This window comes from Cladophialophora psammophila (assembly GCF_000585535.1).
Source record: "Cladophialophora psammophila CBS 110553 chromosome Unknown aczJe-supercont1.43, whole genome shotgun sequence".
NCBI lineage: Eukaryota > Fungi > Ascomycota > Eurotiomycetes > Chaetothyriales > Herpotrichiellaceae > Cladophialophora > Cladophialophora psammophila.
The window spans coordinates 32,313-47,631 of NW_006912964.1; the positions used below are offsets into that span (position 1 = coordinate 32,313).

General features: G+C 52.9%; 5 protein-coding genes across 5 annotated transcripts; 3 read left to right on the forward strand and 2 right to left on the reverse strand.

The window, feature by feature from the left end:
• Nucleotides 1–1,416: 1,416 nt before the first annotated feature.
• On the forward strand, nt 1,417–2,840 carry A1O5_13149 (uncharacterized protein; the record flags this gene model as incomplete). The annotated part of the gene is made up of 4 exons (XM_007753716.1): nt 1,417–1,629; nt 1,689–1,793; nt 1,851–2,233; nt 2,285–2,840. 4 exons carry the CDS (start codon nt 1,417–1,419, stop codon nt 2,838–2,840), a joined length of 1,257 nt encoding a protein of 418 aa, XP_007751906.1.
• A 706-nt stretch (nt 2,841–3,546) lies between these two features.
• On the forward strand, nt 3,547–4,254 carry A1O5_13150 (uncharacterized protein; the record flags this gene model as incomplete). The annotated part of the gene is made up of 1 exon (XM_007753717.1): nt 3,547–4,254. One exon carries the CDS (start codon nt 3,547–3,549, stop codon nt 4,252–4,254), a length of 708 nt encoding a protein of 235 aa, XP_007751907.1.
• Nucleotides 4,255–5,323: 1,069 nt separating this feature from the next.
• Nucleotides 5,324–6,538, reverse strand: A1O5_13151 (uncharacterized protein; the record flags this gene model as incomplete). The annotated part of the gene is made up of 1 exon (XM_007753718.1): nt 5,324–6,538. One exon carries the CDS (start codon nt 6,536–6,538, stop codon nt 5,324–5,326), a length of 1,215 nt encoding a protein of 404 aa, XP_007751908.1.
• A 1,376-nt stretch (nt 6,539–7,914) lies between these two features.
• Nucleotides 7,915–8,989, forward strand: A1O5_13152 (uncharacterized protein; the record flags this gene model as incomplete). The annotated part of the gene is made up of 3 exons (XM_007753719.1): nt 7,915–8,468; nt 8,592–8,647; nt 8,751–8,989. 3 exons carry the CDS (start codon nt 7,915–7,917, stop codon nt 8,987–8,989), a joined length of 849 nt encoding a protein of 282 aa, XP_007751909.1.
• Nucleotides 8,990–9,916: 927 nt separating this feature from the next.
• On the reverse strand, nt 9,917–11,542 carry A1O5_13153 (uncharacterized protein; the record flags this gene model as incomplete). The annotated part of the gene is made up of 1 exon (XM_007753720.1): nt 9,917–11,542. The coding sequence occupies one exon, from the start codon at nt 11,540–11,542 to the stop codon at nt 9,917–9,919; it is 1,626 nt and encodes a 541-aa protein (XP_007751910.1).
• Nucleotides 11,543–15,319: the final 3,777 nt, after the last annotated feature.

A 15,319-nucleotide genomic window follows, 5' to 3' on the forward strand; every position in this document is an offset into this window, starting at 1 on the left:
GTCAAACTGCGCTCATTCTTATATGCAACGTTCATCAAACTGATGGGGGTTAGAATGAGGTTAGCGCCTGTGGACGGGTGTAAGCCCCCATTCATGCATTAAAACTTGTACTTGTTATACGAGGTAGGTCCATTGGAGCATTGCAGCCTGCTGTAACCAAGGCTGTGTCAAGGAGCGCCACCACGGACCAAGATAGCATAAGAAGCGCCCCAAGTGTCAATCCTCCGTTGGCTTTCCCCACGACACTTCCAAGGGGCCCGCTCTGTTCCGCTAGCCTCGTGCCAACACCAAGTACCAAGGACAACTTTGTTTCCTTTGAAATCTCCAAAAGGCCTAGGCGGCATGCCTGAACGAGAAGCGCCGGCCGCTCCTTGTGGGCCTTCCGAGTGTGGTTCTCAAATCAGAAGAAGCAACAAGAGGTGTTTATCGACGTGGCTCTTGTGCTTGAGCGCAGGGATCGGCAATGACAGAAAGCTGATGCGCACGGCTCAGTCTTGCTCTGAGGGTGGGAAACTGACATCGATACTGGGTACGTGTTGTCGCCTTGCAAGACTGCTAGCCGACGCCCCCTGGGGCCAGATGCATTTCGTGATCAATTCAACTGGTCCGCAATTTCTCGCCAGAGCGTCGCAGTGGATTGGCATCACGCGAATTCTCCATTCCCCTGGCAAGCAAACGGAGACAACTTGCGCAGCATCCCGATTCCCGAACCCCCAACGAGTCAAGTGGCTTGTCAAAGCTGAGAGGCCGAGGGTGACCTGATGGCCAAAGTGCGAAGGTAGGAGCATTTCCGAGCTCATGATTCTGCTTTTGTCTCCCGCCTCAACGCTGGGTTCAAGGGAAGGGGGATAGCTCACCAGCACAACCAAGCCTCTGACATTCACGGTCTCAAAGGCACCTTTAGGCAGTGAATCTGAACTTGACCAACGTTCCAGAACATCTCCTGACAAAACATATACTAGAGTCTTGTCTTGGCTGCCCGTTTGAGCAGTTCGCTTGAAATCGGTGGAAGGGTGGGAAACACTTCTGGCCTGGCGTCCCTGTCCGGTAAGTGAGTCGATGGCGTTGCTCCCGGAAAACGAGCCATGTCGGTTGCATTGGTTCTTTGACCTTTGCATTAGCAGGCCCTGTTCCTGACTCCTGCCAGGGGGGACAGATTGGCTAAGACTTTAATTCACGTATAGGGTGACGAACTACTGGATGTTTGGGCTGCGCGGCCGTCGGCTAGCCAGTCCTCCAGGCATTCAGTTCTCCGTATACCGTGGGTTTGTTTCTGGGAATTCGATGAAAAAAGGACGCCTAGCTCAACCTACAGAGATATACTATACCATCCCCCTTGAGGTTGTTCGTTCCTCCCGTTACCCGCACTTCGAAGCAGGGTGTACATAGCTCTCTCGCACAATCAGCCTTCCCGACATGTCGGGCAGCGATACCGGCGACGGTGGTATCTATGAACCTCTTCTTCCGCCATTTCAAGACATCACCCCGAAGAATCGAGGGCCAATTGCATTGGCGACTGCTGTGACTCTACTGGTCATTTCTTCGTTGACTGTGGGCGTCAAACTATGGACCAGATATGCGACAACTCGGAACTTCGGCGCAAATGACATTGCGATGTTCGCTGCTATTGTACGGCCAGAGTCCCCCCATATTCGTTTGGCTAGTCTGTTAACTCAGCTTTGCCGCAGACATTCGCATATGGGCAAACTATATCTATCGCCATCGCAGCTGACAAGGGGTTGGGCCAACACCAAACAGCGATCAAAGAACCAGACCTTATTGAGCTCAGTAAAGTAAGCAAACCCCGAACACCTGCAAAAACGGCTTGGAAGACGCTGACGTGGGATCAGTATTTCTACGCTTCCAACGTTCTTCTCATCCTTGCGTTGGCTGGTGCCAAAGCAGCAGTAACTCTGCTTGTCATTGCTATTAAACCGTTGCGATGGGTCATGTTCGCTTGCTACGGGATGCTCGGCTTCGTCGCAGTATGGGGAATAGCGGGCGTCTTCGTTGTGGCCTTCCAATGTTCGCCAAACCATTGGGTACTAGGCCCAAGGTCGGGTGCTGATCCGCAAACTTGCATCGATCAGTATGCGATGCAGGTGGCACTCAGGGCCATGGATATCGCCAGCGACGTAGGAATTGTTCTCTTGCCTGCGATGATGATGCGATCGGTCCAAGTCTCCAATGGCAAGCGGTGGATGGTGGTCACGCTGTTTGCTATCAGACTGGCGTAAGTGTCCCCAGATCTGCTGTTGAGATCTTTCTGACTGGAGGTTTGCAGCACGCCGGTATTCACCGCCGTATCGATCGCTGCCTATGATGATTTCTACCATTCGGTTCCCCAAGATCGCACTTGGCATGCAGTCACACCCTCCATTTGGACATCCTGTGCGTTGAACTTATCAATCGTTACAGCATGTATCCCGTCAATCAAACGTTTCCTTGCCGACTGGGCTGCCGGCCTCAGCGCCGTGACCATATCCGAGCCTTTCGAGTTGGAGCATTCTGCCGGCAAGACTGGTGCAGGCATCACGTACGCAGCAGGCAGTGGTATGGGAAGCAAGATCGCGACAAAACTAGGGCTGTCATCCACCAGCAAGGCCGAAATTACCTCGACAGTGCGAAGCCGGAGTGACAATGAAGACGAAGAGACCATCCGGAACACTAATAGAAACCGCTCGCGCGGTGCAGGCGGGCGGCAACCAGACAATACATCAGAGAGTGTCAAAGGCCTCACGGACGGAGTGATCATGCACTCGATCGATTACCGAGTCGAGTATGAAGACCAGGGCACGGATCATCGTGACTGGAGCAGTCGCAGCAGCGGCGGTCGCTGAATATCCTCCGGCACGAGGCGAATGATGGTCATATAAAAAAGAGGAGGGACGGTATCTATATGTACAATACGATACAAAATTCACTGAGGGAGGGTATTTCAGCGCTAGGAAGCGATTCTGGCCATAGAATTGTTGGAGACTGGAAAGAGTAGGATCAGAGGCTGGCGCCACGAAAAGCGAGCACACGAAGGGTCGGTTGTCTGTTAATATACCATACCTCGTCCAAAGCATTTCTGATTCATCTGTTTTCGTCCTGAACGAAGCCCTCTTCATGGTGGATAACTTGTCGACAAAATAACCTCTTGATCCGGACGTTCCCCGTAGGTGTCCGTACTTGTATGTTCTCATTTGTAAAAGAATCCACCAAGAAAGTGTTCGCGGCGACGCGGCACCAGGCGGCTCCAACTCTGATACCCTCCAATGTGCCCCCACCGTTTGCCGAGTTTGATCGCTTTGCAAACACGCCAAGAATCCTTGATGAGGCTGAATCGACGTCACCTTCCCATCGCAGGCGCAGGCCACCTCTCTACATGTTTTCCCTGTCTTCCCGCAATTGACAGCTGGTCTCAACTCAGACTCCTTATCCCGCCCTCTTCTCCATGGCCCTTCCCGTCTTCAACTCTACCTCCCTAACACCAGCGATCGTCATTGCAGAATCTTGATCTCGACCCGAAGCAAGTTTTGCTCCTGCGCACACAATCGAACCATGTGGATTCTTCCCCTCTTGGGGTACACCGGCCTCATATTAGGGTTCGCATTTCTTACCCTCTCCATTGCATCGGGCCTCTACTACCTCTCTGAGCTCGTTGAAGAGCACACAGTCTTCAGTGCAAAACTACTCAAGCGCCTCATTTATGCCGTCGTCATTGCACAGTTGCTTCTCTGGCTCGTCGATGGATTCCCCTGGTATCTCATCTTGCTGGGGGTTGCCAGTCACGGCGTCTACGCGACGAATCTGCGGCATTTTCCCATCGTGAAATTATCGGACCCTTTTTTCCTTACGAGCTGTGCCTTGGTTATACTTAACCATTGGTTATGGTTCAGACACTTCAGCGATGCAACCACAAGAGGAGGTCCATACAGGGGTGCTCCACCCAGCAGCAGGCGAGATTGGTATTCGACAACTCCCATATATGATCAACCTACTTTCACCGAGATTGCATCATACTTTGGACTGTGCGTGTGGCTCGTCCCATTTGCGCTCTTCGTTAGTCTCAGTGCCGGAGAGAATGTCTTGCCAAGCATGGGATCCGAATATGCCACAGGAGAACGAGAGGGCGTCGGTTTTAAGAAGGGCCATAGGAGGAAGAATACAGGAATGGCCAAGGCAGCTGTACACGCTACCAGAGAATGGGTTACAGAGACAGGCGCTGTGATGGGGTTCTGGCACGCCGATAACGTCCGGCCTGTATAATGATAACAGCTGTGGATCAGAGACCCAGTCTCGTCCAGCATTGGTCGCTATGTCTTGGCCGTGAAGATGCTAGTTCAAGGTCTGGGGAGGGATGCCTGCTACAATCATGGCATGTCACCAAAAGCTCGACTAAGGATGAGATGAAGGTGTTGAATTTAGCCGTCAAGTCCCCTCTAGGGGAGCCAATGGCGCCGTTTCTCTTGGCCCAGAGACCAATTTGGCGCGGCTCTCGCAGAGGAAAGACAGCCAGACGAAAAGGAATGGCAAGGACATTTGACGAAGCCGAATGAGTAACGATTCATGACCCCCTGAAAACCAATCAGGGCCACGCAGCTTCTGGAAATTTCGGCGAGGCCTTGTTCACAAAAGCCCGCGATCCAGCTGGGCCTAAAGGGATTGTTGGTGGCAGAGACGCGCAGCTTTATGCCAAAGTCCATATGCTGACAGGAACTGCGATTTGAAAGCGCCGCTCTGTCTTTTCCTCGAAGTTGGAATCTGGTTTGAATTTTTGCTGCATTGGTATCTTCCATACGAGAGTTTGCCTGGGTGAAGTCCCTCACGAAAGGACAAATAGCGCCAATGGAACACATGGTACACATCAGCGGCCACTGGGATTGAGAATCAGATCCATGACCACTCTAAATGTTGACCGGGGGAAACGGGCGCAAATGTGCCATGGAATTGGCAGAGTATTTTGCTTTCGCTTTTCCTTCTTCGGAGTTGAGCAGGAATGGAATCACCAGATGTGAGCAACGAATCATTTGTGCGTGCAGGTTGGAAACGATATGTAGGTTCAAATGGTGATCATGATGAAGATGAAGTTGATTGAACATGGAAGACCTACGCACAGAGGTATGGAGCAGCCGGGAGATTATATGCTGAGCCGAGCAGAGTACCAGTAGAGCAGAGTTAGCCTTCCTTCTCACTCCTGTCCATCTCCCTTTTCAGCGAGGTTAATTAAACGTACGCCTGTACACCTACCGGGACTGTACATTGATCCACATCTAGAAGAAAAAAAAGCCAGAAAAGGTCAAAGCAAAACAAAATAGAGAACTACATAGTACACAATTCAAGCCCCCCCACCGACGCCAACATCAGGCCAAAACCGCCTCTCGACGTCCAGAATATGTCTCCAGACCGCCCGGTAGACGTCTAACTTGCGACCGACGGCGTCCTCGCGCTCGGCCAGAAGGTCGGTCAACTCGGCGATCTCAGCGACGAAGGCTTCGAACTCCGGGCTCGTCCAATTTGGGATGAATGCGTCACGGAGCGCGCCGCCGTCCAGGTCGCTCGAGTGAGGAGGCACCATGCGGTCTTTGCAAGCGGTTGTAACCCCCTTATTAGCATTGCCATTGCTCTTGTTGTCGTCGTCGTCGTCGTTGTTGTTGCTGTTGTTTTCATTCCGCCCTCTTCCCGTCGTCTCGTTGTCAGTCTGCGCTGCGTTGACCCCACTCCCCTCCAGTTCCGACATCACTCCTTCCGACGGAGCACTTGGTTTAGTTGGCTCTTTCACCTCTCCACTACCGCCATCAGCAACAGGCTTGCTGCCAAAAGATCTGGCGTAATTCCACCCACTCAGGTACACGGTTTCGGTCGCCCACAACACGACCATACCCTCGAGCAGACTCATACTGGGATCGGTCCAAAAGGCCCGGAACAGATCAATGTACTGCTTCGTGGCCTGCTCAGCCGTGAATATCCCGTCGGCGCGACTTGGCACGTCTAGTTCCAGGCCATACTTGGCTGCCGTGTCTGCGAAGAATTTCAGCTCGGTGTGAATATTCTGCAGGGCGCCGGTGAGGCAATTCACGATGCGCCAGCGCAAAGAAGTCGATTTATCCACGACGTTGACGTAGGGTAAGTCGACGCGAGCGATGAGAGACCCGATGAAGCCGATGTAGGATTGCGCGTAGAGACGATCTTGCGAGAGCCAGCGCGATAAAGTGTGTTTCGGAAGGGTACCTTGCCCCGCCAGACGGAGGAAGGGATGTTCAGTTGCTTGGGCAAATTGTTGCGGGGCAGAAGCCAGGAGGATACTTGTTAGCGATGGCGGAGGTCCTGTCGCTACCGGGGGGGACGAGATGTATGGGGGGTTCTGGATAAGTGGGTGAGGAGGAGGGTTATGGACGTGACTACTTGGGTAGAAGTAGGTGGTAGTGGTGGTATTGTATGCGTTTGGGTTTGCTTGTTGGACATTGTATACGGGATTATAGCTCTGATGGGGATGGCTCCCTTGGCTCAAGACTCCAGTGGTCCCGGACGAGACAGACATCTGATCGCTCATGGTAGATTGGCGGTGAATATAAGGTCCAGGAGGGCCCTGTTGGGCGTAATAATAAGGGGAATTGTTCCACATGCCGTTGACAGGATCTGAAGAGGGTGGTCCGCAAGGCTGAGAGAAAAATGCAACTCCCCGAGATCCAGTATATTTGTTCCCCGCCGAGGTCAGTCAGAGGAATACCACGCCCTGACTCGAAAAAGCGGACCAGAGAAGGGAGCAAAATCCCTGGTCAAAAGGTGGCTGCAGCAAATGTCGTCGCGAGGCCCTTTCCTTTCAAGATTCCACGGTTCTTCACAAGGCTGAGTGACGCGCGGCCTGGATCGACAGAGCTTGGACGAAAAGCACCAGAAGGCTGACAGAGGCCACTGGCGGCAGAGCAACGGACCGGAGTGGGACAAGCCAAATGCACGCGAAAGGATATTTTCCAGTCTCAAATAATTCGGTTGTATGCACAAATGCGAGATAGGCGACTGAAAATGAGGAGTCCTGGCTTTGTGGGAGGCCTTGTCGACAACTGACGGCGTCGTGCCTCGTATTATCCAAGTCTTTTAGAGGTGCCCGAAATTGCGAGCCAAGTGCGGCGGGAAACAGGGCGTTTCTTCGGCCAAGAGGCGGGAAGCAAGGGTTGGTGACACTGATCAAGAATCAAGATAAATATGCGGTCCACGATCCTCACTTACGTACTCGGTACAGAGGCTCGGTTGCTAAAACGCCCTTGTCATCAGTTGTCATTATTGTTATTGTTATTGTCGTCGTCGTTGTCATCCTCCTGCTTAAGGAACTAACTGCCTGGGTCTTTCTTTTCCTCTAAAGGTGTATTCTGTCCTCGTACCTCGTAGAGCCGACACACTGCGCTGTGAGGCTGTATGTGGTGCTGTAGTAGTGGGGCCTAGCTCCGGTGAGCTTCGCAGGTCGCGACGTCTTTTCTCTCGTTGCGATTCGCCCAAAGGTCTCCGTAACCACCCAGAAAAGCCCAGATTCGGTCGTCGGATATCGAAAAGTCAAAATGCAGCTGTTGATAGCGCTAAACCAAAGCTTTCGGGACCGCAGTCGAACATTTCCGCGATAAAGGTATTCGAGACATCCAGCCCAAGTCGGTCTTTAAAGCAGGATTCGGGAATTGGGAAAATGAGTTTCCCGTGGTAAGAGACCACCGACAAAATCCGGTAAGTCGACGACACAGAGACGACGAACAGAGCGCTAGGTGACGTCGTCGATATAGCTTTCGCCCTCTTCTGTTTGAATTCCTCGGGGTGTCATCGGAGGCCTAGCCATCGATCAATCCCTCAATCGATCAGCCATCTCCCTGTCACCGCAAAATCCATCATCAAGGACGAACCAGACAAGGAACATCGGCGCTTAGCCCTCCTCAAACAGAAATGCCTCGAGTCTTCCTTATCACCGGCACGTCGACCGGCTTTGGTCACGACTACGCCCAAGAAGTTCTGGACCGCGGCGACATTGTGGCCGCCACAGCCCGCGACCCGTCACAACTGTCTTTCACCAACACCAGCCCCGAAACGTACCTGGCACTCCGCCTCGACGTCACGGATAAGGACTCAATCAAGCAAGCCTTCTCCCAGACGCTCAAGAAATTTGGCCGCATCGACGTGGTGGTAAACAACGCAGGCTACGGTCTCTCGGGCTGTTTCGAAGAGTGCACTGACGAGGAGATCCGACGGCAGATGGACATTAACCTCTTTGGACTGCTGGACGTAACCCGCGAGGCGTTGGAGACTATGAGGGATAAGCAGAGACCCCAGGGCGGGTTGATTCAGCAGATCACGAGTATTGGTGGCCAGAGGGGGGTGCCGTTCTTCAGCATCTATTGTGCCAGTAAGTGGGCCGTCGAGGGCTTCACAGAGGCTCTCAGCCATGAGATGAAGCCCGAGTGGGGGATTAAGTTCACTCTGATCGAGCCGGGCGGGTTCAGGTACGTTTGTTCTCTATTCATCCTTCATGCGGCGAGGAGTGCGGTGGTTGCTGGCTCTTGTCGCACTGACTGACTATCATGCTCTTCTCCATCCCACATCTGCCAGCGCTGACAATCTTCCAGAACAGACTGGGCCGGCCGTTCCATGACCTTCGCTAAACGCCATCCCGCATATGACCGTACGTCTCTTGTCTTCGTTATCTTCTTTTCCCACCTTTCTTTTGGGCTGTCGCCCCGAGGCACCTCATCCCTAATACCAACCATTGCTAACAACAAACTCAGATCTCAATGCCGAGATACACATGACCGCCCGCCACGGCACGCAGGCAGGGGACCCTAATAAGGGCGCAAAGGCGATGTACGAGCTGGCTGTGATGCCCAGCCCGCCCTTGCGGGTCGTCATCGGCACCGACGCGTACAAGGCGGTCATGAACAAGCTAGAGCAATACGAACAAAACTACACACAATACGCCGTGCTGAGTAATTCGACGGATGTGGACGGCTATGTGGCGCCGCAATAACTGGCCAGCTACATACTAGGGAGATTGGCGGAGTGCGACTTGGAAATAGACACTTGGGCAGGAGATCCAGACTCACTTCATCACATAACTCCGTACCTAAAGTAGATCGGATAGACTGCATGAGATGCATTGAGCTCATCCAGAGCGCTAAGAACACTCCGGGGCGGTTTTTGCGGGACTTGATCATGAATTGACGGCTTGCTGAACATACTTCCTTTCTTCTAAGCAGCTGTATTCACGTCCCAATCGCCCCATGTCTTTCTTCTGATGCACTGCCTTTACGTGGCAAGCAGGAGTCCAAGTTCCGTACGGGGTCTTTGCCGCTCTTCGGTCCATAGACAGAAAGAAAAAGGTCTGTAATATACATATACACATGGGTGATGAATAAGAGAAACAACAAACACAATCATCTGACCCGTCAGTCAATGAACTCATTCCGATCCCATGCCAGCCAGGCCTTGTCCTTTACCCACACCCCCTTATCGCCGTCGCGAGCTGTGAGATCATCATGGCTCCGTCGCGTTGGTCTTTGCCTGTGTCGAAAACCTGGCCCAACCAGCCGTTTTGCCTCAACGCCAAAGACCACACACAAAAAAGAGAACTCCCGGTCTTTGAGCCTGCAATGTCCCTTCGAATTGAACATTGAATACGAGGCAGTAACAACTCAAAAACAGAGGCGAAAATAAAAACGCAACATGAGGGGGTATCTGTAACATGCCCAAGCAAAATGCTAGAATCGGATAAACCTCGGCAGAATACCCTGTTAATGCTTTTGACCGTGCCATGGTTTTTGCTTTTCGTTTTCGAACTTCTCATCGAGTCCGAACAATATCTGTAACGTCATATTCACTTTTCCTTTTCGTCTGGTGGTGAGCAAAATCGTTGTTGCTTAAAAGTGCTCTGTTTCATATGGCTTTCAAAGACGTTTTAAACCCGTTGCTGTTGTTGCTGTGTAGCGCTGGCCAGTTGATGTTTCAATGAATTAATTTCGTCTTGCATTTTGTTGATCCGTTGCTCCAAGCTGGTCACATATGCCCACAGTCGCTCCTCTTGCGCAAACATGGCTTTAGACGTTTCCCCGCTGCCATGAACTGAATGACCGTGACTCGATAGACTGTTGCTATGAGACGACAAGGGTCCACTTCCGCTCATGTGAGTGGGTGGCCCACTGGGCTGAGTAGGAGGATGTGCTGGCCCAGCTTGACTGGGTAAGGTATACCTCGCGTCCGGCGGATTTAACGCATGAGGAGGTGGTAACTGTGGGCCACTCGAAGGCACGCCCAGAGAGGAACCAGAACCACCACCGGATCGTGCGTGCGGTTGTGGATAGAAGGTCGTGCTTGGGGACCGGTTGCGACGGATGTTGCCCTCAACTCCAGAAACTTGGCCTCCTCGCTGCGTTTGACCAGGTGAAAGAGGCTTTGGACTCTCTGTTATTGGATTCTGCGGGTAGACTGTACCTGGAGCTGAGGGCCGTGAACTCGAGGACGATCCAGGCATAGGCGGAAATGGCATTGGTGCAGATGAAGGCACGGGAGCATTGCTGGGGCCCGAACCGGGTTGGTTGAAACCAGGTCGAGGCGGGAAATGACCACTGGCGATCCCTCCAGGAGGGCGGCCCTGTATCGGAGGATATGTGCTGGGAATTCGAGATGTGTGGGCAGGGTCGTCCAGTGTATCGTCTCCAGAAGGTGCTTGTCGGCGGATACCCGGTCGTTTGTCATTGCCCTCTTCATCATCCAGAGGCTCAGGTTCACCGTATACCACCCCCTCCATTGACTCGTCAGCTTCCCCTTCTTCTTTACCGCTAAAACTACCCATGCTGGATCTCCGTCCAGCGCAACCTCCAGGACCTTTGTTATGACGGGCAAGAGCATCGCCCCGAGCAAACTTACGGCCACATTTGGGGCAAATATGAGGTCTTTCGCCGGTGTGAAGCTTGGTGTGCCGCTTGAGGTCATGAAGTCGGCGGAACCGCGATGAACAGGTCGAGCAGACGTAGGGTTTTTCTTGGCTATGCGTTAACAGATGGCTCTTCAGATTGTGATGACGAGTAAACTCGGTGGCGCAGTAGGGGCATCTGTGCTTTTTGCTGGAAGGAGATTTTGTACCTTGTCGTGTGCCGGAATGAGGCAAGCTCATCCCTCGTCTAGTAGCGTTATCCGCTACTTGTGGTTGTAAGAAGGGGGTCGGATACGAGAGCGCCCCCGTCTTTGCGACACCGCCAGGAGAGGTAGAGCCTGCCTCTGCAGCATTCACGACCTGACGGACTGTTTCTTCGATCGCAAGTGGGCTGCCCACGGTGGTAGTCATCCCCGAGACGCCCGGCACGCCTTCCAGGGTACCCATCGTCCCACCGCTCGATATACTTGTGGGACTAGTCAGCGCTGCGTGGTTGTCTCCAGCGGTGGAAGCTTCGGGAACAGATCCAGCCGGCTGTTGAACATTTTCCGCAACCAAAGCTAGTGGTTCGCTGACTGTGGTCGCAGGATCTGAGGGAATATCTGACGTTGGCTCGGCAGCTTTGCTCGTCGCATTCTGATTTGCGCCCATGAGGGCACTTCGGGCTTGATGAGGGGGGTTCGGACTCGTTCCAGACGTGGGTGAAGGCGGAGATGGAGATGACTTTTGTTGTTCTTCAGCAAAAGCTACGGCGGCGGTCATCAGAGGGCTTTCGAGCCTCGGTCTCTTCCCAGGCCGTGACGACTCTTCAAAGCCGTCGCGGGAGCTGGCCTTGACTTTGGAAAGATGTTGCCCTGAGCTGGTCGGTTTAACGAATGTGGGGGGGATCGGAACAGAATCCTCTGGGGATATTTGCGGATCTGGGCTGGTTTCAGCCATCAACAAGATCTAAAGTCGCAAGATTCACTGCAGCCTACATGGACAGTCAGCGCAAGAGTCCTTGAGCCCGAGGCTAAGCATGCCACATCTCCTTTTGTTTTTGGCAATACAGGAGATGTAGAAACTGAGAAGAAAGCCGTCATAGACTGGTCATAAGTCCATAGAGAAAAAAGTAACGGAATTTGCGACGTGGCTGTTACAGTCGCTTGAGGATGGCGTACCTTTTGCAAGGGGGCATAGGTTGAATGGTGCTGGGGCTCCGAGCTGAAAAAAAGAAGTAGGCTGAGCACGAGGCACTTTTCAGCCTCACAGGAGAGCAGAAGGACTTATTGCCCAGACCGAGAGGTTGGCTGGCAGACGCCGATGGATCCCTTTCTTCTTCTTCTTCTTCTTCTTCTTCTCCTATCTCTTAAATAACCTGTCACTAGCGATGCGCAGCATGTTATGGGGGAGCACCGTCCGGGGTAGGCCAGTTTCTCGGTGGCTTTCGCGGTAGGTTTCAGGCGCGGACTAGGCGTAGAAGGTGAGGCCGAGGCTTTCCGAACTCGTATATACTTTTATGCGTTCGGTCAGAGGACCAACTTCACCCCTGATTCAATGAGCGAATTCGAATGAGCTTCGTGGGGTTGAACGGATAAAGAGAACGAAGGTGCGAAAACAAGTAGAAGGTCCGGTTTTCGACGGTGGGGGGAACCGGTTGAGGATGCGCGCCGCTGATTGCGACAGAAATATGGTTTTGGAACCTGCGCCGTAGAAGATGTCGCTTTGGCTTTTGCAGTTGAAGTTGTCTACGAGGAGAGGTCGAAGGGAGGGACTGAAGCGACGAGAATAAGTGGTAGGCGGGTACTCCGTGCTTGTTTGGCAGAAACGAGGCGAGCGCTGTAAATGCTTCGTAATGGTTGGCAGCAGGTGGGATTTCAACAGGATAGCCGAGTTGAAATGACGAGGATCTTTGACTGTTTGGTTGACTGCAATCTGATGAATCGCGATTGAGAGCGAGGGGTCAAATTTCGAGAGGGAGAGAGGTTCTTGGATGGCAGTTGACTCAAATACTGTCGACTCGTCAGATCGACGGACCCTTGTACCGCAGAGAATTTTTTCCTTTTGGCAACAGTAGATGTGTATGGCGAACGGTTCGCGACCGGCCGAGTGGGAAGGGAAAGGAAAGGAAAATGATGAAGACGGGTTCGTATGGTTGTGAACCGGGCCAGTGGTTGAGGGTTACGGGCAATGGAGATGGTGACGGTATTCGAGTGGAGCAGTAGCTGCGAGGAGAAGTCGAGTGGCTCAGGTAGACAGGCCCGTGCTGAACGTACTAATAAAAGGGTCCTGCTCTTGGGTACAACCTGGCTGGTGGATTCTGCTGGAAATGGGTTTGTGTTTGTGGTTTGGCAGTGGGACTCGACTGGGCTTGACTTGTTTTCCTAAGGGTACGCCGCAACCAGTGCGTTGCTCTGGTTCGATGGAATAGAGAGAGGTGATGAAAGAGGAAAAGAGGCGCAGGCAAACCGAATCGTGATACGCAATTGGGATCGGAGACTGGGGGGAGGAAAAAGAGGCAGGTTCAAGAGGCCCTGGAAGCCACCCAGCAGCTAGGAGCTAGGAGCTGCACGAAGCTGGACGTGGATTCGTTTTAACTTGTCTCTCGTTAGGCGTGGTGGCCACAGGCGGCTCGAAGATCGCAAAGGAAGAAGATAAACAGGTGGCGTCTAGGACGAGGAGTGGGCGCGCAGGAGCGGGAGTACCGAGCAGGAGCAGGGGAACAGGATTACCCCGTAACAACCCCTGTGTCGCTTAGGCCTTTGAGCTACTGATTGACAGTTGCATCTTTGATTGACTTTTGACGGGCTTGGACGGGTTAGATGTGGCACATGAGCGAGAGGAAAGATCAGCAGGCAAATTTGGGGAGGATGAGGTATGGAATCGACGTGAAAGCCAAGTGTGGCAGCGAGGCAGGAGTGGCAGTGTTGAGGAGCTCCTAGCCAGTGACGCTGTTCTATGACGCGCCTCAGCCCCAGGAAGAGGTGCCCGCTCCAGGCTCAGGTCTAACTTCTATGTACCTAGTTAAGGGTGGCTCGGTGGTTCAGGCATCAATGAGGCTTGTGACTTGCCTGTTTGCTTTGGGGGCCGCTTCGTTACAACCCACCTCCCATTACATACTAAGTAGCCTGCCTAACTGGATTCGGGTGGTACCTAGGTACGCAAGTACGTGGTACTCCCACCAGCTCCCGGGCAGCACCTATTGTCAATTCTCTCTTCCCTCTCTCCTTCATCCTCTTGTTCTCTATTCATCCTTGCTCTCTTCTCTGCCAGGACCCTGATTGACATACCGAATATATCGTACATACTTGCATCCCAACTCCCGAATGACGCCATTTCATCGGTGGCTGGTACTTAGATTACCAACGTAGCACCCTTCATGCCTTTGGCACTGGTGCTTCTTCCACCAATCATCCTTCATTCAGCTCCAACCACATTCGCCCACCACCTCCTCCTCCTCCTCCTCCTCCTCCCTCACGGCCGCTAATCAATCTGGTGAGCCAGCCCTCGCGAACAACGTCGCACACTCTTGGACGTTCTTGGTTAGAAGCCATCCCTTCCCTATTTCGGCATCAACTGGTCTCTCCAAAATTGTCGAGGTGCCGTCCTATTTCGGTCGGGTTGTCTGCTCGACTCCGTCAAACTTCAGTTTTGCCTGGGTCCTGGTGGCGTCCACTACTCTGTAAAGAGGCTCCCCCCACGCCTCATGGCTGGAACTAATAGGAGGACAAGACTTCTCAGGTACCCAGTACAGCTCTCGAGCTTGATGGCTGGCATGTGGCTGACATTCTAATGCTGATCTTGCGCCCAGTCTCACGAAAATTCCCAAATCCCTCCCCTGTGGTTGTGATCTTCATGGCCCTCTTAGCGAGAAAATCATTGATTATTTCTGTCCTGTGCGAGTATGGAGTCCCGACGGATTGCTCTCCGGCGATAATGCACACACCCAGGCACACACCCAGGCACACACACGACGCGAGAGGGCAAGCACGAGCACAAGAGTTGCCCAGGTGTGTTTGGTGATTTCCCGCCATTCGGAGGTCACAAACGATGGAGGTCTGGTCGCTTGCTTGGATCAGAAAGGCGGTGTCGACTGAGTACGTTCGCATGTCCTTTCCTCAGAGGAAAGGCTTCGCTGTTCAATACCATTCCATACTGTGCAAAACTACCGACTACTCGGTACTTCGAGTGCAAGGAGTGCGATAGCAGCCCATGTCTTCAAATACGGGGTACCTATGCCAGACTCGTGGGGCGTGTTTGCCCTACTAGCGAGTGGAACAGGGAATATCCCCGTTGCACCCGCAGTCATTCTTCCCTTGTCTTGTGGCTTGTTATGTAGCTCTCCAACCTCCCCATGCTGGTTGTCTCCCTTCAGTATCTCCGCCACTGGAAGGCTGCCGGTTTCATCTAACTCCCAAACTCGCCGATTACCCCAAGCGAAGAACCCAA